General features: G+C 36.9%; 3 protein-coding genes across 5 annotated transcripts; all 3 read right to left on the bottom strand.

Annotated features, from left to right (window-relative positions):
* Nucleotides 1–11,432: 11,432 nt before the first annotated feature.
* CSP4 (chemosensory protein 4) lies at nucleotides 11,433–14,586 on the bottom strand. Of its 2 annotated transcripts, XM_006557878.3 has the most exons (3): nucleotides 14,269–14,586; nucleotides 13,155–13,368; nucleotides 11,433–13,036 (listed from the first exon to the last, which is right to left on the bottom strand). In XM_006557878.3, exons 1-2 carry the CDS (start codon nucleotides 14,459–14,461, stop codon nucleotides 13,175–13,177), a joined length of 387 nt encoding a protein of 128 aa, XP_006557941.1. In that variant the 5' UTR covers nucleotides 14,462–14,586; the 3' UTR covers nucleotides 11,433–13,036; nucleotides 13,155–13,174. The 2 variants fall into 2 exon arrangements, with proteins under 2 accessions (XP_006557941.1, NP_001071282.1); NM_001077814.1 differs by lacking the exon at nucleotides 11,433–13,036 and having other exon boundaries at nucleotides 13,175–13,368; nucleotides 14,269–14,461.
* Nucleotides 14,587–15,593: 1,007 nt separating this feature from the next.
* On the bottom strand, nucleotides 15,594–21,998 carry LOC724561 (E3 ubiquitin-protein ligase DCST1). 2 transcript variants are annotated; one of them, XM_026440577.1, is made up of 7 exons: nucleotides 20,486–20,614; nucleotides 20,068–20,126; nucleotides 18,826–19,041; nucleotides 18,231–18,532; nucleotides 17,917–18,104; nucleotides 16,664–17,190; nucleotides 15,594–16,497 (listed from the first exon to the last, which is right to left on the bottom strand). In XM_026440577.1, the coding sequence occupies exons 3-7, from the start codon at nucleotides 18,844–18,846 to the stop codon at nucleotides 15,850–15,852; spliced, it is 1,686 nt and encodes a 561-aa protein (XP_026296362.1). In that variant the 5' UTR covers nucleotides 18,847–19,041; nucleotides 20,068–20,126; nucleotides 20,486–20,614; the 3' UTR covers nucleotides 15,594–15,849. The 2 variants fall into 2 exon arrangements, with proteins under 2 accessions (XP_026296362.1, XP_001120450.1); XM_001120450.4 differs by lacking the exon at nucleotides 20,068–20,126 and having other exon boundaries at nucleotides 20,486–21,998.
* A 107-nt stretch (nucleotides 21,999–22,105) lies between these two features.
* On the bottom strand, nucleotides 22,106–23,538 carry CSP3 (chemosensory protein 3). Its single transcript, NM_001011583.2, is given in 3 exon segments — nucleotides 22,106–22,475; nucleotides 22,929–23,129; nucleotides 23,506–23,538. Coding segments are annotated over 2 exon segments (393 nt in total). The 5' UTR covers nucleotides 23,125–23,129; nucleotides 23,506–23,538; the 3' UTR covers nucleotides 22,106–22,278.
* Nucleotides 23,539–23,747: the final 209 nt, after the last annotated feature.

Below are 23,747 nucleotides of genomic sequence, written 5' to 3'. Positions count from 1 at the left end.
TCGATCTACTTCTTTAGAGCTTTACGAATTCTCTAAACTGCAAGAGTATCAAAATTTAACACGAACTTTGTGTATCATCTTATCTATCTCGTTATAGATACATCGTTCGATTCCTCTCTCTCTCTTTATATTAAAAAAACATCAGGAAAGATCGAGAGGGAGAAAGAAAGCGAATCCGACTCTCGTTTGAAAGAGGGAGAGAAGCGACAAGACACGGGACGGTAATTTCTCGTGTCCACCTGGGGTGTGGAAGTTGGCACACGTGGAAAATAAGTCGGAGGAGAAAGCAAAGAGTTATCCGGCCCCGGTGAATAAATACTGGAGCTACGTTGTCGTTGTTAAAGTCGACACGGAACATACTTGTTACGTTCCTGAGCCCCGGCCCCTCGGCCCCAGCCACCGGCTGCAGGCCTCTCCGCTTCGGTGCTAAGTAAAATGATATATCGCGGTTAAACGCGGCCCGCGGCCGCGTGTGCGTGCCTGTATCACCGCCGATATACGTACACGCGTTACACGTGGCCGTGCTTAATATCGAGACGGTGTTGGTGAGTGGGCCACCCACGGTGGCCCCGCTGGACCACCCAATGAGCCGCGCTATTATAAGGGGCCGTCTCTACTTCGCACTTTACCTCGATCCGATACTTGGTTGCTCCCCTTTAACCCCTTCACCGGGGACTGACACATTCGCTCGAGAGGCGAATCGAACCGGGGCAACAACTTTTTCTCCCTCTTTTTCTTCCTTTCCTTCCTTCCTTCCTTCCTTCCTTCCTTCCTTCTTTCTTTCCTCGAACGGTGTCGTTATCCATTAATTTAAACTCGAGGTCTCTCTCGTGAAAGAGAGATTAGAAGAAGGGTTATATGGGTTTGTGCGTATTCGATTGTTTCAATTCGGGGAATAATGATAATAGGAGGGGGGAAAGATCGTGCGAGGAACGATCGATCGGAGTAATCATCGAATGGTCATTAATAAATGTTACGTTACGATCGTTTATTCGCTACGATCGTCGACACTTTCTTTCCTTCCAAGCCTGGCACGTGCAACGTATATGGCCTTGCGACTTGCCATAGGGAGATTATACGGGGTGTTCGAAAGTCGTTCCGAGATATTAAAATTATCCTTTACTCTGATTTAATCTAATCCTAAGTGCTAGCTTTTGAGAATTGTGTTGAGAGAGAAATGCTTCCTTATCTTCCTCACTAATCTTTCGATCCATCTTATATCTCTCTCTCTCTGTCCCAAATTTTAACACTTATTTATAACAGTAAGATTAAATACAATTATTCCTGGTATCGGTAATATAAAAGTGTATAGTAATTGCGAGATAATGTAACACTGTACTCTTGCCAGGTTGGAAACAGGACTTAACAAGAAACTCGCACAAGAAGGCAGCTCACAGTGTACATGAACGGCGACACGCCGGCGTGATACGTGTGCGTGTGCAAATCGTGCGTGCCAACTTCCGCGGTGTGTATAAAACAGCCTGGGTGGTCCACGATCGGGGAATACGGGGATTAGATAGCTCGATAAGACGTACACGCATTTGTACGCACACCCCGTCGCGGTTACGTTAGCCCACGTATTCCGCTTGGAATCGTTAGGTTCGGGCTGATGGAAATACAGTACTAACGATGAATTGTGAGCCTCGCTTCCCTCGGCTAGGGGGGGAGGAACGGCCAGAAATTATATAATTGAAATTTTATCTCGCGGCCGGATCCGAGAGTGTTCAGAACCGCTGTGTAAACGCCGCGACGCTTCTGTCGTATTTCTTCGTGGCGTAATTCCTTCCAGCGGGCGATTAATCATTCTGAAAATTTTATAGCGCGCGTTTTCGATCCCCGGGGAAGACGATGCCGGGGATTAAATTAACGTTTAGAGATGTTGCGTGCGCGTAAACGGAAGGAGGCTTGCGCACAGCCTCGAATCCGCAGAATCCGGAAAATATTTTTTAATCCGACGTTTCGAAGCAAATCAGGGATTTGATAGCTGTAAATTTGAAAGATTGAAATTTAATTAATTTAATTACAGTTACGATCGTGAAAGGAAAAAAGAAAATCCATCCTCTGGATCGATTTCCAGGAAATCATCTCGCGCTTAAAATATCGAAACACATCCTATCCACAATTTTGCAATTATGTCACCGCAAATGACCAGGTTATGCACCTTATACCTTATACATTTTACGTCCCTCATACATTTTCAACAAACGCTCTCCCCTCACCTCGTAAATCAATTTTATCGCGGAGGGGGGAGGTAGGTAGAGGGGTTGACGCGGCGCGCAACATCGACGCATGCTTTGCTTAGATACGAGCGTATTAGGCAAATTTTGCCGCGAACACGCTCGTCGACTGCAAATTTCTCGGCTGTGGGCATCGGCCGTGCCACCGCTTCCGCCGTCGGCCGGCCGGGTGGTCCGCGTTTTAACGCGCGCGACACATCCTCGCGTACGTCCTCTTCGCAAATTTTCGAGCCGCGGTTACAAGCCGATGAAAATGTATAACCCTTGATAACACACGTCCCGAATCCGGGAATGGATTCCGGCTCCGGCCCCTCCCTTCTGCACGAGCCACCCCAATCTCCCTTTTTTCTTTATTTTTATGTCTTCCTCGCGGAGGAATGTCCAATCGGCGTAGAAACGATCGAATTAGGCAAATTCGAAACAACGAGGTTGGCAAAGAACGCAACAGTTCTCGCGATTAATCTTCTTAGAGAAGAAGAGCGCCGTGTCGCGTTGGATAGATAAGCACTTAGTCTTTTTCTCGTTTAGTTTCGGTTGTAAATTTCAAGCTATTATTACGTGCAATTATTCAACTATAGAGCAAGATTAAAATAAAGGTTTAAATTGTACGAGATCATTTTAGATAAATTCACTTCGAGAGGAAATACCTTACACTTACCCTTTCTTCGCCTTCCTCAAAATGTTGCACGCAATCGAATCGATATCTTATACGTTGAACCACGAAACCACTCGTTCAAACGAGCTTACTCTCTCTCTCTCTCTCTCTCGAAAAAATGAGGAACGAAAGCGATAGCCTCGGGCGAGCAGCTATTTTACGAGGCAGGGTTGCTATGTGTGTGTGTGCGTGTCGGAAGAAAAATCTGCATTGCACTGCGCACACAGCGAAGAAGAGACAAACACGCGAGCCCTCCCCCTCCCCGTTAACGTCACAATCCCATTATCGTAGATAAAAGTCCTAGAATTAATTTCAATCACCCCTCTGCTGTTCCACACATGAAAGAATAAACAAGAAGAAGAGGATCTCTTCTCTCCGTATCAATTTCCAATTCTCTCTTTCTCTCTCTCCTCTCGTTCCATCTTTCTGATATTTTTTCCTCCCCCTTCCTTTCCTTTTCTGCATCATAATCTTGTACACGCGTGTCGTTGAGTAACTCTACTCCAAAATGCTCCAATTATTAATTTACCTCGCTCGCTGTAGACGAGTGCAAAGACGAGTGCAACGTGTTATTCCGCGGGTAATGACGAGGGAGAACCCGATCTTGCCCACCACCTTCTTCCCTACTGCTACCTTCGCTCGTTTTCGACGGTATTAAGCGGGCCCACGTGGTTTGCCCTCGGGCCGAACGCAAGAAGAGATCGGTTTTTCGCCCTCTCGGCACACCGGATGTCGTGCGGAAAATCGTGCGTTCATCATCGTGGTGCGGTGGGTTTTATGAAGTTTATTCATTCCCAGCATGAAATAACGCGCGTTCGATGAAAGAGAGGAAGAAGAGTGGCTAATGATGATTTTACCTTGATGATTAGCCTCACCTAATCTAAGTGAGTGGTAAATTTAAAATAAATGTTCTAATTAATTTTTATATATATATATATATGTATATGGATGATGGATATTATCGTTTCATAAATATCAATTTATCAATAAAAGAGGACGTAAGAATCGTATAATAAATGGATTAAAATTACTATAAACTTCTGTATTTGTGTCACGAGCAACATCCATTAAAATTTATCTTCGGTGAAATAAGACGTCGTTTCAAGTCTTTTTTTTTCTTTCTCTATCCAAGAAAATATTTCTTTTCCAACCATTTTCCAATTAATAACACGCCAATGCGCGTCCCCATCCATCTTCCCCGTCTAATTACATATTTCTCGATATATTTAAACATTGCTCTATCTCCTCTCCTTTCCCTCCCTTCAAATTATTAGAAACGCATCAATTCACAAACACGTCCACTTTCCACTACCGAACCTACCTTATAATCAAACAGACATCTCTCTCTCTCTCTTTATCTCTCCTCAATCATTTAACATGCAGTTACAAGAGCGAATGAAGGAAGAATTTATTGCAGATCCGAATGATACCCCGTGTTCCGTGTTCCAACGGAGCCCAGACAGCCCAGTCGAGCTCATTAAAGATTATTAATTTTCCGGGCCAATTTCATTCAATTACACCGCGTCGTGGTGCACGATAATTAACCCATTCCATTTCTAGAACCTGTGCATCCCGACTTTTCGCAAATTGTCGTAAATCACATACTTCCTTTCGATCCTGTTCCTGATCCTCGACTCGAAAAACGCGCACGAGAGGGAAAGAGAGAGGACGGGATCCGTCCATCCTCGTCGAGGTGTTTCCTTTTTTACCCTCGTGGCGGGTAAACATTTCTGGAGGATCGTCTCATGGGGGATCAAAAACCTCCTATAAAATCCCAGGAGAATTTTATGAAAGCGTTTCTCGTTAGATCGCGTTCTCGTTTCTTGAATTATCCATTGATCTTTGTCCATTCAAATTCGTACTTCCTGTTGCTTCGATAGTTTCAGAGAAGGGAAGGGTTGAGAGTCGATGATTAAAGATGTCTGTTGCATTTCTATAAAAAAGCGCAAAAGGATCTCGAATTAATTTTGAAAAAAGGATGATGGAATAGTTTCACTTCATTCACTTTCGCGCGCGAGATAAATCAAGTAAATTAATCGATTGATATATTATTCCGTGCAATGATTGGGTTAGGATAATGCGGTTCGTGCCACGCTGATTTCACTGTGTGACTGATTTCGTTACCGATGATTTAGAGTTACGAGCTCGGGATGGATGGGGAGGGAATCACGCAATTAGCAATTAAGACGAGTTCTGTCTCCTGCTTGCCACGGAATAAAAAAGAACGCGCAGAACGGAAAAAGATAAATGGTGCAGCGGGATTTATTCTTCCTCTAATAATGCACTTCCTTTTTGCAACCGCGTAACGACGCATCAGTAGGTATATGCTTAATGCACAGTAATACATGTAATGGCAATAATAACACCGTCTTACTCTTATCTATTAATTATCTTATCCATTATCCTCAATCCTTATCTTTTTATCAACGCTGTAATACATTATTCCGTCTAAATGACTCTTTTTATTTATCTGAAAAAAGTCCAGAATTTTATCACTCGAAACGATTCAATCTAATCCTCTTAATTTTCCCAATAATTCACGAATTCTAATTTACGCTTTCTTCTGTAAACTAGAGAATTATCTCAAAGATATTCAACATCTGTAGAAGTTGGAACAATATATTGGAATATATATATTCATGAAAAAACTTGTCAAAAAGATTGGTCCGTTCAGAATTTCCGAGAAACGAGTATCGTCGAGCATGGAAGGTTGTTGCAACAGGCGCGATACATCTTGAGGATCCCCTTTAGATTAGCCCGCTTCATCGCAAATTTGTCAGCCGGTCGATCATTAAACGAATTCCCTCGCTCGTCCCCCATTAGGCGAAGTCCAAGTCGAAGAAGGAGGCGGAGGGAGGAGAGGAGGGAAGCAAGAAAGAAGGAAGGAATCGGGGGCACTGTCGGTGGATCATTCGTCCCTGGGGTATACTCGCCGCGGCAGTGGCTCACGCACCGAGAGCGGGCAACACACAACCTTTCTTGGTTGCACCCTGAAATAAGGTAGCCCCGACGACGAGCGAAGGAGGCGACGTGGGTGGCCCCGGAGAGATTTGCCTTCCGCTAAATATCGCCTTTGCGCCCTCGACGTGGGTGGCCCCTCCCTCTCCTTCCCTCTCAGGCCTTTCGCCCGCCAGGAGGGGAATCCTCCTCCTCCATCCTCCTCGTTGCCGCTGCTGCTCTGCCCTCCTTCTGCCCAGGAGCAACCGTTGTTGTCTCCTGTCCTCCTCCTCCTCCTCCTCCTCGCCCCCATCTTCACTTGCCTCCGTATTTCTCTATGTGTATGGGTGATATGATATTCGATCGCGGCCAGGAGGATTCCACTCGAACGGGAAACGAGATTTGAAGGGAAACGAGATCGGCTCCAGCACCATGAATCGTGTGTTATTATATATAGGTAAAGGTAATGAAAGATATTGTTACGCTGTAATAAATAGTAAGCAATATCCGAGGGGAGGGGCTGGAGAGAGGGAGAGAGAGAAATAATGATCGGTGTTTCGAAGCTGATCCTTCGGTTTATCGGAGGATAGAGACCCGTTCGAGGATAGATTTAGCGTTTCACGAGGGAGGGAATTAAGATCGATTAGAACGGAAAAAAGAGGGAAATGGAACGTTTTAAGGATTCTTTTTTTGGAATAGTTTGGCTGGCGATTATTATTATTTTTAATTCTTACAAGCGAGATTTAAAAAACTTTTTCCCAAATGAATACTCATATCATCCTTTTGCAAATCAATCGCGATGTATTTAAAATATTCTGTAACTGGGTGTTCCTAAATCTGACGCATTGTCAGAAAATAACAATTCCATTCTAAAAATTCACACGGATCGAAAAGGAGTGGGATGCTCGAGTGAATAGTTTGCAGAATCAATTAGCACCCTCAAAAAGCGGCACGCGGAGGAATGCGTCAAAGGATCGCTACTTCCGAGCTCGATCTCGCGCAACTGTCGATCCACGGATCTCTCGAGATCGAGATTCCTTCCTTGAGAGATCATAATAAGAAGATGGAAGAACGGGGAGAAAAAGACACACGGATTCGTATAAATAACATCCCCAGCGAGAGATTCGTAGGAAGGGGGAGGGGGTCGAGGGGCATTTTTACGCGCCTCCTCGACAAGGAGAACAACAAAGAGAAGAAGTGGAAACAAAACCATCGAGGGGGAGGTGGAGGATCGGCCGGCAAAGTCGAAACTCGTGTAACTCAGAGAGGAACAAAGTTGCATAGGTCGAGAAGAAAAAAAGAAGAAGAAGAAGAAGAAGAAAGATACGACACGGCCAACAATAATATCCAGTATTTTATTCGCTCTTCTTTCACCCTTCTTCTTACTTTTCACCTCTCCTTCTTTCGGACACGCGTGCACGAAACAAAATGGAGAGAGAAAAAAAGAAGAAAAAGAAAGAAAGAAAGAAAAAAAGATCGGGCGATAGGTCGTGGTAGCGAAAGGGAGGAAGGAAAGCAACGAGGAGGAGGAATCGAAGTGAGAGTCTGGGTCTTCTCTGGGCAGAACCAGGCTGAGAGAGGGCTGAAAACCAGCCGGAGAGAAAGGAGAGAAAGGAGAGGGAGGGAGTGGAAGGATCGAAGGGGGAGAGGGATACGGGAAGGAGTGATAGAGAGGGGAGGTCAGAGAGGCGACACAACGCGTGTGGTCCACCCCGTGCTGGACGACGAGCAGGTCGGGACCAGGACGACGACAGCATCTTATCCAAGACCTCCGGATCGATCGATCAATGGCGAGATCGATGCCTTCTCGGCCCAGACCGATCGAGTACGTGGCATGCTCGGGCGCACAAGTATTTTTCACCCTGCAGGCGGCGATCACGTGCATCTGAACCGCTTCAAGAACTGGTATATCGTAGGCGATATCCTTTATTTTTTTTTTCCCTTCCTCCTTTTCTTTTTCGCAGGAATTTTGGACGGAGCGTTGGTTGTCGTTTCGAGATAGGGGTGAAATTGATGTTAATTCTTTTTAAGGGATAATTTCTTTTTTTCAGATCTGTCAAACTTATTTCAATTGTTTACACAATCATTTACAAAGATCTGTTGATCCCTTCTGTTATCTGTTACTTTCATCTCGATTCGTAAGAAAAGAGTCGTTCGAATTTAATATAACCAAGTTATTTGAAACGGCTGCAATTCAATATCTCGACTTCGAATCGGTCGAATATATCTTCTTGAAATCAAGCTTTTTAAATCCAAGTAACTTGACTCGTTAAAATTTATCGTTGTACGTTAAAAATGATATATTAATTGTACTCACGCGTTTCGATAATTTCTTTTTTTTTTTTTAATTCATTTTCACCTTTCAGCTCAATAAAAAGTTCGAAGAGGTTCAACTACTCTACTCGAAACCTGAAAGAAACATTATCAAATCAAAACTAATGACAAAAAATTCATAAAGTTTCGATTTATTTAAATAGAAGCGATTCGAATCCTAATTGAACGAGGATTAAAAAAAAAAGAAAAACTGAAATCCGATAAACAACACTCGTGTTGAGAGAAATAATCCCAACTTACTCCGGATAAATAATCTGAACGACTAATCTTAACGTTTCAATCTCCTCCGACATCGTCTCATCCTGGCCGCCTCCAATTAGCAAACGAATCGTATAGAGAGGGAAAACGAACGAGGATCAATAATCGCGGTTGAAAACGCGCGTAACAGCGGATGCTGTACGGCTCGTAATACCGAGACAGGGCCGGCCACCTAATGCTAATGCAACTACCATTAGCAAGTAGTGAATCGAATGTAAAGTCGGACGTAAGGTGGGACCACACAGGTCGACGTTGGAGGGTTATACGGGGCCAGCAGATGCAGTGCCCCATAAACAGCGGGGCGGGACCACCCAACGCGCCTGTTCGTTCCTTCGTTTCGTTCCTTCGTCTGTTTCCTTAATAACCACGATACCCTTGCCTGTTCCATCGCGAGAAACCCGTGCATACGCGCGACAGTTCGCGAGACCGAACGCGTAAACTACGGACCTACACTTGTTACGTGTCATTACATACACATATATATATAATTTAAACATCATCTGGATATCAAAATAAAAATTGACCACGATCGAGCGAAAAAAGCGTATCGATTCTCTCTCTTTCAAGAAATAAATAAATAAGCGAGCAAGTTTCCTATTCGAAGTAAAAAAAGAAGTAAGTATAAATTCAATTGAAATTATGGGAGAAAAAAGGTATCACGATTTGATCAAATGCGCGAAAAGAAAACGGTCGAGGCTGGGATCGTAAAGCGACGCTTGTACTGGTTTATGGAGTTCGCGTGTTGCCGACCCGTTTCGTCGAATTCGACCCGGCGGGATTTCCTCGCGTCGCCTGTTTCGAGAACGTTTGTCGCGTTACTGATCACCCCGGAATGGGATGTGTAACAGATAGCGAACGACCTGTGGCATTAAGTTTATACGACAGCTTCGGATATACATTCGTGTACATTCGTGAACACACGGTCTGATGATAAATAGAAAGGTCTTGGATAAATTTGGATAAATATATCTCTATTTTGTATACTTATTTTATAATAATCTCCTTTTATTATTCACCGAAGAATAATATTTAAATTCAATACGATGAAGCTCTGATTAATTTTAATTTTTGAATATAGAGAATCTACTCTATTTCTATAAAATTTTCAACGAAATAAACGAGGAAGCTGGATAAATTCGGATAAAATCGCAATAAATTCAAACATTCGGCTTCCCTGTTCGCGATAAGGAAATTTAATAAAATTACTGTTAATTCGACGAATATTTTTAAAAAAAGGCCAAAAGGTATTGATTTACCGTCGAATTAAAATTCAAGCGATGTCGTGAGAAGAGTAATGTGATATTTTACAATTCCCCGGCCCCGGGTGATTCTGTATATATCCGGTTGTACCGTGTCACGCGCATTAATTATGGACCACGATCAAAACCACGTGTGGGAAACTGGCTACCTGTCTTCGACCCGACACGTGTGCGCTTTCTCACAGGCCCGTCCTGGGCTATAATACCGCGTCAGATTGACTGTTGGAGAGGAGATAATGACAGTCAAAAGCTACTTTAGCGGAGTAACGATGCTTGTTCATCGGTCTTTTGCCTATCGAATACGGTGACAGCGTCCAGTACGATTTATATCGGGAGACACGGGCAAAGAGTGGCGGAAAATAAGATTGGACGTACACATGTATACGCGAAATATAATATACGTGGAACGAGATAAGGGACGGGAGGATAATTATCCAGATTAAGAAACACCTCGACGATTTTTCTGAAATCGATCTTTATCAAGATCGATATTTTTTTTCGAACGTTGATGCATTTTCGAAGAATCCAGAGGCTAAAACAAAAATTGATGCATCGGTTTAAAGTTTATTTAGCGTTAGATTAAATTTTTTGAAGCGAGAGAAGAATAGAATGGAATGGCAACAGAGACAAATTTCGCTCTGTTTCTATCCAATTCAAATTTTTAATCGTGTTTCTTTTTATCTTTGGAATCTTTTCAAAACTGTTACACAAATATATGAATATTGTATATATGATGGATTAAAATTTCCAAGATATTTGTATATGTGAAATTATAACATATTATTTTAATTTAGATCAATCGATACCAATAAAAGATTGTTTTATTCCTCCACGAATATATTATAACGAATTATACGAATTTATATTAAAGATTTCCTCTTCTATGAATGTTATAAATCTTGGTTGAAATTTTTGTTAACATGTCATACCCCGAAATATTAATTGTTGTTCCAATTCTTCGGATGATATATGATTCTCTTCTTGAAACTCTGACGAAAATCATTTTTTTCCTTTTATGACCGAAACTATATTTCTATTCCTCGACACTAGACATCTCTTTTTGATTATTGTACAATCTCTGGTACTTTATTCAATTTTTTAAAAATTACACTTTATTTTCTTTAAATTTATAAAACATTTTCTATTTTAATCGACTTTCTATTTTCACTCTACTTATCGAGATCAATCACAAAAGTCAAATTCATCCACTGACTGTACGAAAGCAATTCCAATTATTAAATTTCGAATCATTAATCTTCATCCAGCCCCTAAAGTGTAAAATCCACTTGAAATGAAATATTCGGTTCACCGAATCATCGGCTTAATCGTGAACACTTCGATTCACTTCCCGCCCCTTTTTTCTTTTTGTTCAACGAAATTCAACCCTCTCACGGATTAGACACGTTCACGAAACATGATTTATATCGGCCTAATAGTTTCACGATGGTTCCCGAAGCGAGCTTTCCAGAGGAGCCCATAATCCTTTTTATTACCTCAAAGACGTTTCACGGATGACGGGTCTATCTATGTGGAATTCAGGTATCATGCATCTAAAAAAGCTGGAGCCGGCAATAAAGTGTCCCGAAGAGTTCATAAAAGTCGCCGCTTTCACTGAAAACGCGCTCTCTGTTGTCTATTCGACAACAGCCACCGCGAGGCCATTAACTTTTACCTACACGCGATCCATCGACCGTGTGCCGTGAACGCAATTTCCACTACGTATCCCTCTTCCTCCCTCTTTTTTCTTCTTCCTTTTCTTTTTTTTTTTAACTTCTTTGTTTCTAGTCACGCGTCCGTTACACACTTGTCCCTTTTTGTCTTCCTCTTCTGTTTTTTTCTTTCCCCCTTTTTTTTTCCTTTCCTTTCTTTTTTCTCTCTTTCTTTTCTTCCTCTTCTTATTATTATTCTCGTTTTCTTTCCCCTTTGTCCCGTTTGGAAATCTTGGACTTCTAAGAAAGCAGCAAAGGATTGCGAGTCCGTCCTAGGGATTTGACCACCCACGTGGTTACGGAGGCTGCTTTATAGCCTCCTTGAATGTCCGGATACGGGATATTTTCGGTAACTTTAAACCACAAAATGTAGCACGAGATTATACTACAATGTTCTCCTTTTCTTTTCGCCTTTTCTTTTGGTGAAAAAGAAAGAGGCGCGTGGGGAGCGATAGGGTGAACGGTAGCGGCAGGAAGCTGTTTACGGATTACGTGTTCGATACGGGAGGGAAGAGGGGGAAGGGAGAATTGGATAAGATAATTCTTCTTTCTTTTCTTTTTTCTTCTTTTCCTAATTAAAAGAATCACGTAAAATTTTAATAGTCGCCGTGACAAGTTTTCTTCAAAAAAAATCTGAAGAAATGTATCGATGTCTTGAAAAGAATGTACAAGTAGTTTTTTTTACATTATTTGATGTGCGAGACAATGCAAAAAAAGAAAAAAAGTAATGTGAAGATAATCTTTTATAATCTTGAGAATGATTTTTAATAATCATCCTGTAGAAATCGAGGATGGAAGTTACATAAAGGTTCAAAAACTTCAACAAAGATAGAGATTTTTCTCCTTTTTCACGGTCCAGTGATCGATAAAGTAACGAGACAGGAAAAATCACGTAGGCAATTGAATCGATCGTTTTCATTATCGTAACAGGCGTGCGATTGATCGCAAATTATAGCTTGGTCATGCTCTACCTATTATTAATCAATTTGAGTAATACAAAGCTGTGTACATAACCGTGTGATAAGGAACACAATGCAATTGCAATTTCTTGGATAAAATCTCTTGTCAAGGATCTCAATCGAGTTACAACTTGGCTTTTTTTTTCTTTCGTGCGAAAAACAACAACTGTTATTCAACGTGTCAAAGATCGTACAGAAGAAGAATAATGATGGATTTCAAGGAGTAAAATTTCAAGCATTCCTCCTTCTCTTTCTTCATCCGACTCGTCTTTATTATCATAGTCGATTCCATTTTTAACCGGAATTGGATCCCTGTCTTTCTATTCGAAGTTGATAAATTAGTCGGGGATTCATTAATCACTTTGTTTAATCGGCCCCCGAATTAATTGCTGTTTCTGGCTTGTAATACATTGTATTTGCTAATCGTATGCAAATTAGTATGAATTCGAAATTTTGGATCGCGAGCGAACAGTTTTTTTTAACTGTTAATAAATCTGCGAAAGTGTTTAAAATTCGTTTCGAAAGACTTTTTTTTTAAAGTTACTTTAATTGATAATTTCTTGGATAAAATAATACTTGTTTGTTCCTTTAATGCAATCTTTTCCTTGGAGAAAATCCTTTTAATGTTATCAATGATTCTTTACATATTTATACATTCCAAACTTATACATTATTGGAATTTGAATTACTGGAATATAATTATATGACAATATATTAATAAAATTATATCGATATTCACCTATAGCTATAAATTTAATCATTTATTTTTTGATTGATAAAAATTAGTAAAAATTAAGAGAAAATACCATTGAATTACGAGGTTAATTTAATAAGACTCTTCTTTAACTCGATTCTGAAGATAATGCTGCTTATAAGCTCCCGTTGGATCATATTTTGCCTCGAGAAGGACCCATATCTCTGGTTTATTATCGATCAAGAATTGCACAACTTTATCCGCAATTTTTTTCTGTTTCTCACTGCAAGGTGAACACTCGTTCTCCAAAGCATCGGGCAAATTTCCTGTAATTTTAACCAGAAATTATTCACACGTTAATAAAACAATTTAACAAATTTAACTTATTTAATAAATTTATATATTTTCTAAATCAGTGCAAAATCAGGAAAATTTTGATGGCTGGAAACATAATAAAATTTTTCGTTGAAAAAAAGAAATATGAAAATCGAACGTATCTTTTCCCAAGTTGATCGCTCCCTTTCGATCAAAAATCTTGGAAGAATCAAGGGAGCGATAAATTCTATCCACGAATAATTGTAACACGCGAGGATCATTTTTTTTTTCCCCGGCTAGGAAAGAGCACCGATTTAACGTGGCGGCCTTGCTTCTCGGGAATAGTAACTACGCTCATAAAATTGCGGTCGACCGTGAAACGACGGCTGTTCCGAACATCAGAGGAATATGCATACTCGAGTATATACGCGAGTATATCGTAATTGACTCGTTCAACATTACATCCGAGCGTAGGTACGTTGTAACGACTTTCGCGATGATGCTCTGAAACGACGACACTGCTGCGGTTTTTCTCTTTTCACGATACGGTGAACCGTAACCCTCCCCGTCTTTATTCCCCCATCTTCCTTCACCCTCTTCATGTTTTGCGGTTTAAAACAAAATTACGATCGTAATTAATATTATTAGACACGGTTGTCAAAATATTTGAAGGGAGAAAGAATATCTTTACGTTTCACCTCCGAGTTTTTTTTTTTCTTTTAGAATGCTAGAAAATGATAGTACTTTTAAATACTATTTTCATTCTAACTAGTATTGCTTATAATAATCTGTAAAAAATAACGATTAAATAATTTAAATTAATTAATTAAGAAGATTAAGGCTTTTGGAAGATTTGTCTTCCAAAGTTATTAATTTATTATGATTCGATTTAAAGAAAATTTCTTGCTTACTCTTCAGTTCAGCAGCGTCGGGGGTGCAGGGGCCTTGATCCAGCAAACAGTTCACGTACGCGTTCAAAAGTCTCTCGGTGTTGAGGACAACATCGATGTCGACGTTGTCGTACTTCGTCGTGTATTTGTCTTCTGAGAATACTTCACCGAGCAGGAAGCAAACAGGCACGAGAGCAATCAGTATAGTCTTCATCTCGGGTAGAGAGAGATTCACCGTTGTTGACTTTTTCGATTACTGAACGTTGAGCTCGTTAGCGTGGAGATCTTATATATATGCATGTATATTTTCGTTGCATGGCTCGTTAGTTGCACGAATTACTTATCATACCCAAGGATATTGTATCTACCGCGTAATTCGTTAGGGAAAAATGCGCACGAAAGGATCATTTCCTCTTGAACGCAGCAGTTTTGATGAATCAAAACGTTTCGTTCTATGCGAAGCATCGAATGTGGGGCTTCGACTTGAACTTGGAATGGATTATGACAATCCATTTATTTTAATGTCAGAATATTAAAATAGTAATATCAAATGATAAGGTTCGATTGCGTCTGTCTTCGTAGAGGATTAAATTATTAAAAATGTTGAAAAATTATGTATACGATGATAGAATGAAAAGAGAGTGATAGAGTGATATGTAATGATTAAATTCAGTATCCTCCTTCCAACGAGGAGACTGCGTTATTTTTAATCGTGAACAGAATTTAACCAATTTGCGAAATCTCACAATGTGTATTCGAGGAGATTAATCGCAACCTTTCCTTGAATTACGTGAAATGGATGTAAATCGTTCTTGGACTCGTTATCTTGATTCAACGTTGATTTCATGGAAATTTAACAAAGAGGATAACTCCCAGGATTCGACAAACCATTGTATAGTTAAACTAGAAATGATTCTACTTGGAGATATTTTGTATTCCATCCCATGATGCCGCGTAAATTCAATATGGTAAAATCTACGTTTTAAATTCTCGTTTCTTCTTCGTGGAACCTGAGATTTCTCGTCGTTGTTGCCACATTGATGCCAGATTTATGAGTAGAATGACCAATAATAGAGATGGCCTTACTATTTCCGATGATATCGTAATTTGTCTAAAAATAACCAAGGGAATAGATTCTTGATTAGTATCGTTAGAGCCTTGAGAAGAAGAAAAAGAAAAAAAATTGGTTCTACGATAAACATACACGTATTATTCATAATCGAGATTTATATAAATTTCTTGAATTATTATATTTTTCATTTCAAATTTCATTTATTTAATTATAAATCGAATTTATCCTAACTTTTCTTTTATAAAACTTTCTATCCAATAAAGCTTAATCATTAAACATCAGAAGCATCTTTTCCACATTTCATTCTTCATCTTCTTTTCCATTTTCATTTTCTAAAATTCTATTGACGTATGAATCTTCAACTTTTTTCAAGAAAACTTAAATTAATATACTCGACAATACACTATATATATATCCTTGAAAATATACTTCAAGCGTGAATAACAAATTAATATCGCCTTGCAAAACAACTATTATCCTCTTTTATAACATCTTCGATTATCCAATCGAATAAATCTATTATTTTAAACCTAGAAATCGCTGCGTTGAGTGTCGTATTCTTCCGTCTCAGTGTCGGAGATATCGGCGCAAGCGTAGCAAATCCTCCCTACATCCCTCCAACATTCTTCGCAATAGAGGAATGGGCAACTGGGGTTGGGGCACGGCCGATACCTTGGCCCTTTCCTTGGCTCCGGATCCTCGCAGATCAAACACCTCTCCCTCGCGCATTCGAAGTATCTCAACCATCCGAAACGCTTCGGCCACTTGAGCCTGAGCGCCAGCCAGAAATCAATCTCGTACTCCAAACGCCGCGTTCTGGCCATGTTCCTCACCTTGGCCTTCATGAACTTGGCGTGCATGAGCCTGCGACGTAGCGTCTCGTTGTACAGGTACAACACCCGCCTCTTCTCCCTTCTTCGATAAAAGAACGAGCATATGCCGCGACGCATCCTCTGCGTGTAGATGGAGCCGAAGATGAGCAGGAAGACGAGGAAGAAGGTGCCGTATATCTTGAATATTACGTAGCCTGGAAGTTTGGTGGGCTGCGGCAGGCAAGCCTTGTTCGTCACTACGGTTTTCACCCGTTTCTTCACGTTGAAACCGCGGACCGCGCTTCTAATCAACGACGCGATCACTCCTGTACCCCGGATTTCTAGGTTCAGATCGTGGTGGCCTCTCTGAAAGAAAAGAGGAAATAACACGTTAGAGAAATTGTTGTTGCGTTATCTTTGATTCACACGTGGATAAAAATTTAAAGTATTTCATACTTGAATTAAGGGAAGAGAGAAGATCCATCTCCTCCACATTTAATCTTAATTAAGATCTTTTCTCTGAAGATTTTACCTGGGTGTATTCCATGTAAGCGTGCCTTCTGATTATATCCAACACTTCGTAGAACAGCCAGTCGAGGATCACGAAAATGGTGACGATGATGAACTCAAGAAGAAGTTTAACGAGTTGACCCACCAAGTGAAATCCTTCGATTTTGGTCGGTATAGGATGATAGGGGTCGATGAACTTCCTCTTCTCGAGTTTCTTGAACGGCAACAAAGTCAAACTGCCGCGTAATTTCCTTCTCGCGTCTATTCTACGGAAATAAGTCGTCACGTAGACGTTGTCGAATTCGATATCTGATAAATATTTGTCATTGTAACTGAGAGCGTCGAGAATGATCTTCAGGAATATAAACGACAAGCATCTCTTTATGAGGGTCATCACGGACTTGAAAAATTTCCTTCGTACAGAGAACTCGTGTACCACAGCTTTGGCAGCGTCCTCGGTATCCTGAAGATCCAAAATCACCGGTGGCACTTTCACTTTGTATTGGAGTTTCGCATCTTTCAGGCTCCTGCTGAATTCGTCTCGGGCACCTTTGAAGAATGATCGTCCCGTTGAACTTTAACATAGGAAATCGAGATTCACAAAGCTGTGATTCACAAGTGCAATCGACACGGGCAACGAGTAAAGGAGGAAGAGAAAGGTACTTACTTAATAAAATAAAAAAAAAAAAGAAAAATTTCCTTCTTCGTCATTCGTTATTTGATCAAATTGATTTTATTCTCAATTTTTTATTTTTATTCGTTCCGCGTGCATAATTTTTTGACAACTATGTTGATTAATTGTTGAATTTAAATCTCAGGTTCAATCATATCCGTAATAACCATTTATAATCACTGTCAGACACTGTCGTTATTCATTATGGTTTTTATAAATCTTTTTTTAATGCCAATATCAATCAATATCTTACAGATATGTTGAGAAATGATTGATTGATGAATTGGAATGTCACAGAAAAGGTGAAAAATTTTTGAAGAAAACAATGAATGAGGTATATCTTTTTTAAAAATGGACAGAACGAATCGTGAACATTTTTAAATTTATTTTCCACACTAATTATTTTCGAACTTTGAACTTGGAACACATACATTATTCAATAGAATTTTAATCCTATGAAAAAAAAAAGAGTTTCAAATTTTTCTTCAAAAATTTGTTAATTTTCGAAATAAATTATATCGAAATGTTTAAAAGAAAAATTAACGAATGTATTCAATTTTTATGAGATATTAATAAGAAAGTTAAAAGATTTAAATACGTACTTTTTAAAGCGACGTATCCCTCGCCGATACCACTATCGACTTTTCCCTCAGGATCACATATACTAGAACCGCCCAATGCTTGGACCAGATTGCAGACGAAAGTCAGCTTCATTGGCCAACATATGAGCCAAGCAACAAATAGAGACACTTTCTCGTAACATTTGTCATAAGCGGTGCCAAACATGTCCCTGAAAAAAATATAAATTTTATGTTAATATATATTCTAATTTTATTAAATTTATTAAATTTAGACAATATCGTTGGAAACAATAAGAGGATTATTATCACAATTACATAGAAATTTTTAAACACACCTACATCTTTGTGCACCCCGGCTAAGTTGCTCTTCGCATCGAGCTTCAATTTTCTTCTTATACTTAGCTTCGTACACTTCGCCTTCCGACTTGGCACTTTCAACCTTCTTCTCGTGCTTCTCCTCCATTTCTTTGCTTCTTTTTGAGTCACCCTGCAATTCGTCCAGATAATCGTTCTCCTCCTTCAACCGTATCATTTCTTCTTCCCCTTCTATCTCTTCGACAACTGGGCTCATCAAATCCCTGATCGAAGAGAGGGTGTCCTTTATCTCGTTTGCATCCGCTTTCATAGCATGGATTGCCTTTTAAACAAAGATAATGATAATTAGTGAATTTCATTAAACAAAGATATAAACGAAGCAATGAGATTAAATATATATGGTCTGATTTTTTTATTAGATATTATTAATATTGATAAAGTGTTATGTTTACCAAATTATTATCAATTATCTAATATTATTTTTAGTTATTAATTTTTTATTATTTACCATTTCTAATAATCATAAATAAATTACATTATTTGTATCGTTAAATCAGAGTATTCAGAATAATAATGAATGTGAGTAAACATGTTATATAAGTATATGTAATGTACCTGTTGAAATGGTTTGAACATTAAATCGAATCTTGTCTTGGTAAGATTGTATGTAAGTTGTGACGTGCATCCAAACGTTCTTATTACTTCCTTAGTGTTAAACAACAAATTAAACAATGGCCCAGCAATTACGTATCCGAAAATCAATGCTCGTAATACACTTCGTCCAGCTCGGCCAAAAAATGTTGGAATCGTTAAAATGCAAATACATCTCACCTGTTATAATAAAAATAATAATTTTTATGTATATATATATTATCTTATATAAATTATTCTATATTATATTTTTAAATATTCAATAATATTCTTATAAAATTTAATTTGATTGAATAGATCATTAAAAATGAATTGAAATAAATTTTTAATTCCTATCTCTTTCGTTTATTATAAATTTCTTTTTATTTATCATGTCATGGATAAAATTATATGCATAGAATAATATATAAAATATGGAAAAATATTTTGCATATAAATATCAGTCATTAATATATTAATCAAATATTAAAAATACATGTGATACATTTAATCGTAATTGAATCGACTGATGAATAATATGCAAGTTATATAACAACATTGCTAAATGTTTGTTATTGTGTTTAACACATTTTAATGCGTGCTAATAATAAAATAAGCGAGCAAATCATTAGAATATCTTATAAAACACGTTATTGCAACACTTATAATATCAATTTCATAGAATCATATACACTAATCACAATTGCATAAGAAATAAATATTTTCGCGACAAAACTCTATCTTTAATATAATTTAATTTAATTTTCCAATTTGAATTTTTCTTTATAAAAATACAAAATGATACAAAAATTTGTATCTTTTATGCAAAAAGGAAAAAAAGAAAAATAATTGTGATTGTTTAATTTCAAAAATGAAATTGAATTCACTATTTTAATGTTACATAAATTAGTCTTGTGTTTAACAAACAAAATATTTATTAGGAAAAATAATGTTTGCTATAGATATTGTTAAAAAAAAATTAAATAAAAAAATTCATCATTCACGCATTTAGAATTTTCTAATTAATTTAATTTAAAATGTTTAAACACATAATACACGAAATGATCTTGCTATTTGTTTCAAGCTCCGTTTCTTCCATTAATTTTTAATGCAAAATTAGATCGTTTATAATTTAAGAAATAAATAATTCTTATCCGATATTTTTACATATAAATTTTTAATTCGTTTCGAATCCTCTAAAGTTGTCTCAAGAATATTATAATATACCTTGTATGCACTTTCTCCATTTTCTGTTTACCTTTTTCCCCAAATATTTTTTTTGTCATCTAATAATAATAAGAAAAGAGTTAAGGCACAAAATAATCGTTATATAAATCATTTTATGTATTTCATTTTAGTAAATAAATAAATATAAATAAATTATACTTAATAAATATCTAATATTAATATTTAAATTCAATAATAAAAATTAAAAATTTTATTTCCACATTAGAGCTTTCACGATTTTCGCGTTTATAGTGATGAAAGTAAAAATAAAATTTAATTAATTCCTTATTATTAAAATTTTCCTCTCCTTAAATTAAATATTTTAACAGATCTTTTTAGTTTAGTTTTACATTAGAACAACATTGATCAAATTTTTTATTTTTCAAACTGAAAACTGAACATAATTATAAATAATCACCTGAATCGAAAGAGCACATCCAATCGATAGCATCAAAATTAGAATACCACCGAGACACACGGTAGTATACGCGTCGAATTGTAAATCAACGATAATGAGTTCGTACAAAAGAACACCCATAAAAAAGCCAAGAAAGAAGCCGATTATGGCACGTGACGTCTTGTGAGTGCCTATCGGGTCGAAAGTAATGTCAAACAAAGTTGGGAAATGTTCTTGGTAATACTTGAAAAAATCCTTCTTGAATTTCTCCACTCGGAGACCGATAATCGTTACATTCTCCATTCTTGGTATTTTTTTTTTTTTCTTTTTTTCTTTTTTTTTTTCTTTTATTTTGCGTGGAAAAGTTCAACTTCCAATATTCTGCGTAATCAATTTGTGCAACTCATGTGTACGACACGACGTATGGTCGTCTTATTGGTTAGAGAAGAAATCCTTGACATATATTCGAGTCCTTACTTTACTTTCACCTTCTCCAAAGTTCTTGTTAATTATCAGAGTCAAATGTCTTGTCTCTATAATCGAGGAATTTCAATAGGATTTGTTTTTGACAAATACAAATATCGTGGAACAAAAATTCGTATTTCGTAACTTTCAGTGTGTAGGAGGGAAGATTTTTTTTCTATTGGATAATCTTATTTCAAAGATAAATTGCTGTTTTTCTTTTTTTTTTGACAAATGAATTAACGATCTTCTACTATTCCTCTTCTTCTATTTTCAATTATTTTCCATTTTGACAAAAATTTTGACTTCCAATAGCGGTTAATTATGGCAATTGAGAATTATGGAGATTAAATTTATCGCTGAATAATGAAATATTGAACTTTGCTTTGGCTACGGGAGAAAGTTTAAACTTTGAAAAGGAAATACACGATATTCGTGTATACTATTCAAATACAGTATTGCATAATACGATTAACGATTTATAAGGGAAAGTTTTTGTAGAAAATAAAATTGATAAAAAAAAAAAAATATGAATATTGAAAATGAGATACAAAAAAATGAAGATTTCTCTCTACATTTAAATTGCAAGATGTCACTATTTTTAAGAATATTTTTATGGTTTCATCAAAAATCAGTTAATATTATTGTAAAATATAATTACCTTAATTTTATTCTAATAAATATCATCTGTATGCAAATCAAAATTCCAATCATTTAATTATATATGACAAAAAATATTGTGATAAAAAAATTATCTGATCGTTTGAAAAAAAAAATTAAATTACCTATTTTAATGCTATGATAACTTACTTTGTAAATACTTTGTAATGAGACTTCTTCTGTCAATAAACATTAGACACGAGGAAAATTATAGAGAACATCATATCGATCGAGGCTGAATTATTAAAATTACTAAAAGATCGCTTTCAAAAATTATATAATCAGTCGTCGTTCGATATTTCTTACCGGTTCGAAAATGATACGATGGATGACCATATATCGCACGATGAATACGAAATCGTACGAGATAATGTTCTTTTTTTTTTTTTTTTTTTTTTTCGTGCATGAAATTGAAAACAGGAAAACGAACTTAAAATTTTTATCACGTCTGGTCAACTGATCCCCTCGTTGGAATATTTTTTTTTTTTTTTTTTTTTTCAAAAACAAACAGTTAATTAATTCACAAAAGACGATTTTATTCCTGTTATAAACTTACACTAATTGTCACGTCGAGATTGTTTTCCGCTTCTTTCAATATTTACTACAACTGCTTATTATATCGTCTACATATATATCAAGATTTCGAATAATTTTATAAATGAATCTTCAATGATGATTCTCAATTTATTGAATTAAACATTAATGCCGAGCTTCTTCGCTTCTTCCTCGAATTTGACTCTGTACTTCTTGTCTGGGTCGTATTTGTTGGCAAGGGAATCCCACAATTCTGGTTTATTCTCGACCAAGAACTTGATCACTTTCTTGATCACCTCTCGTTGCTTGTCAGTGCATTTTTTGCAATCGGTGGCCAGAGCGTCAGGCAAGACTCCTAAAAGATGAAATTATTAATTAGAGAGGAATAAAATTAAAAGTAATATCAAAATATGAGATTAACACATTAATAAATTATAGTATACTTTACTATGTTCTTATACAAAAAACTCTGTTACGTTTTAATCTTGCATAATCTTTATAATTTACTATGTATGACTTTGAAAATTGATACATTCGTATCTTTTTTTCTAAATTTTATTATTATATATTAAAATTTATCATTATCATATTGTATTATTTATTATTACATCGTCAAGCTAATACCAAATGATTTATTTGCAATAATCTATAATTATTTGAAATAAATAATATCGATAAAATTGATCAAATAAAATTGTAAATTAAAAGAGTTAGAAATATAATATAAATTTCTAAGAAATTTCAAACTTATAATTTTGTTAAATACAATTTTTTTTTTATAAAATAAATAAGATTTTGTTATACGTACGTTTGAGTTCATTTCCTTCTGCTGTGCATCTTCCTTCATCCATCAAACACTTGAAGTAATTGTTCAACAAACGATCACTATGCAGAATTTCGTCCACATTAATATTGTCAAATTTAGATGTATAAGATTCGTCTGGACGAGCAGCCACAAGGACAATGGCCGCCATAAGGACCAAACAAATTATTGAGACCTTCATGATTGCTATTAGAGAAATTAAGAGTTACGATTAAAAAACACTTTTATAAATCCAAATCGAGGCATCCAAACATTAAAAAATAAAAACTATTTTTTCCTGAAACACCATTTGAAAATTTAATATAAAAAAAGAACACATAATAAATTCGAGAATAAACTAAATTTATATTTTAAAATTACTTCTGAAAAATCTAACGCAAGATTAAAATTTATATAACATAATTAAACACCGATTAATACACGATAATCTAATATTAAAAATGATGAATCCTCACATTTGATATTCAAAACAATATTTATCGATATATAATTAATCGATATTCAAAAACAATTAAAGAATTTATGAAGTAATTCATACTTTGTAGACGCGCGAAACACTCACCTGGACGTGTTAGCTGCTATTAGTTGTACGATTGTAAAAGTCCTCTGGCTCATGGCACTTATATATGTCCGCTTACTGGTGGTAGGATTAATCGTGGAGGTCCATAATGGTCGAAGGTGGGAACAATGACGACCGAACTCTACCTGGAATACTCATACTGTACTTTTACCTTCGTTTTATTCGAACTTCTGGAAATATTTGACTTTTTATTATTATTCACTTTAATGAATTTTTATCGTACA

Source organism: Apis mellifera, linkage group LG5 (assembly GCF_003254395.2).
Source record: "Apis mellifera strain DH4 linkage group LG5, Amel_HAv3.1, whole genome shotgun sequence".
NCBI lineage: Eukaryota > Metazoa > Arthropoda > Insecta > Hymenoptera > Apidae > Apis > Apis mellifera.
Note: the sequence above shows the minus strand (reverse complement) of the source record. Positions and strands in the feature narration are given on the sequence as shown.

Excerpts from the sequence above, each read along its gene's own strand:
- CSP4 (XM_006557878.3), bottom strand. The coding sequence starts at position 14,461 with ATGAAGACTATACTGATTGCTCTCGTGCCTGTTTGCTTCCTGCTCGGT. Across the intron at positions 13,369-14,268 it reads CGACGCTGCTGAACTGAAGA|GAAATTTGCCCGATGCTTTG; the intron begins GTAAGCAAGAAA and ends TTAAAATTACAG.
- LOC724561 (XM_001120450.4), bottom strand. The coding sequence starts at position 20,767 with ATGGAGAATGTAACGATTATCGGTCTCCGAGTGGAGAAATTCAAGAAG. Across the intron at positions 19,042-20,485 it reads GATGTGCTCTTTCGATTCAG|GTGAGATGTATTTGCATTTT; the intron begins GTGATTATTTAT and ends TTATTATAACAG. Across the intron at positions 18,105-18,230 it reads CGGGGTGCACAAAGATGTAG|GGACATGTTTGGCACCGCTT; the intron begins GTGTGTTTAAAA and ends TATTTTTTTCAG.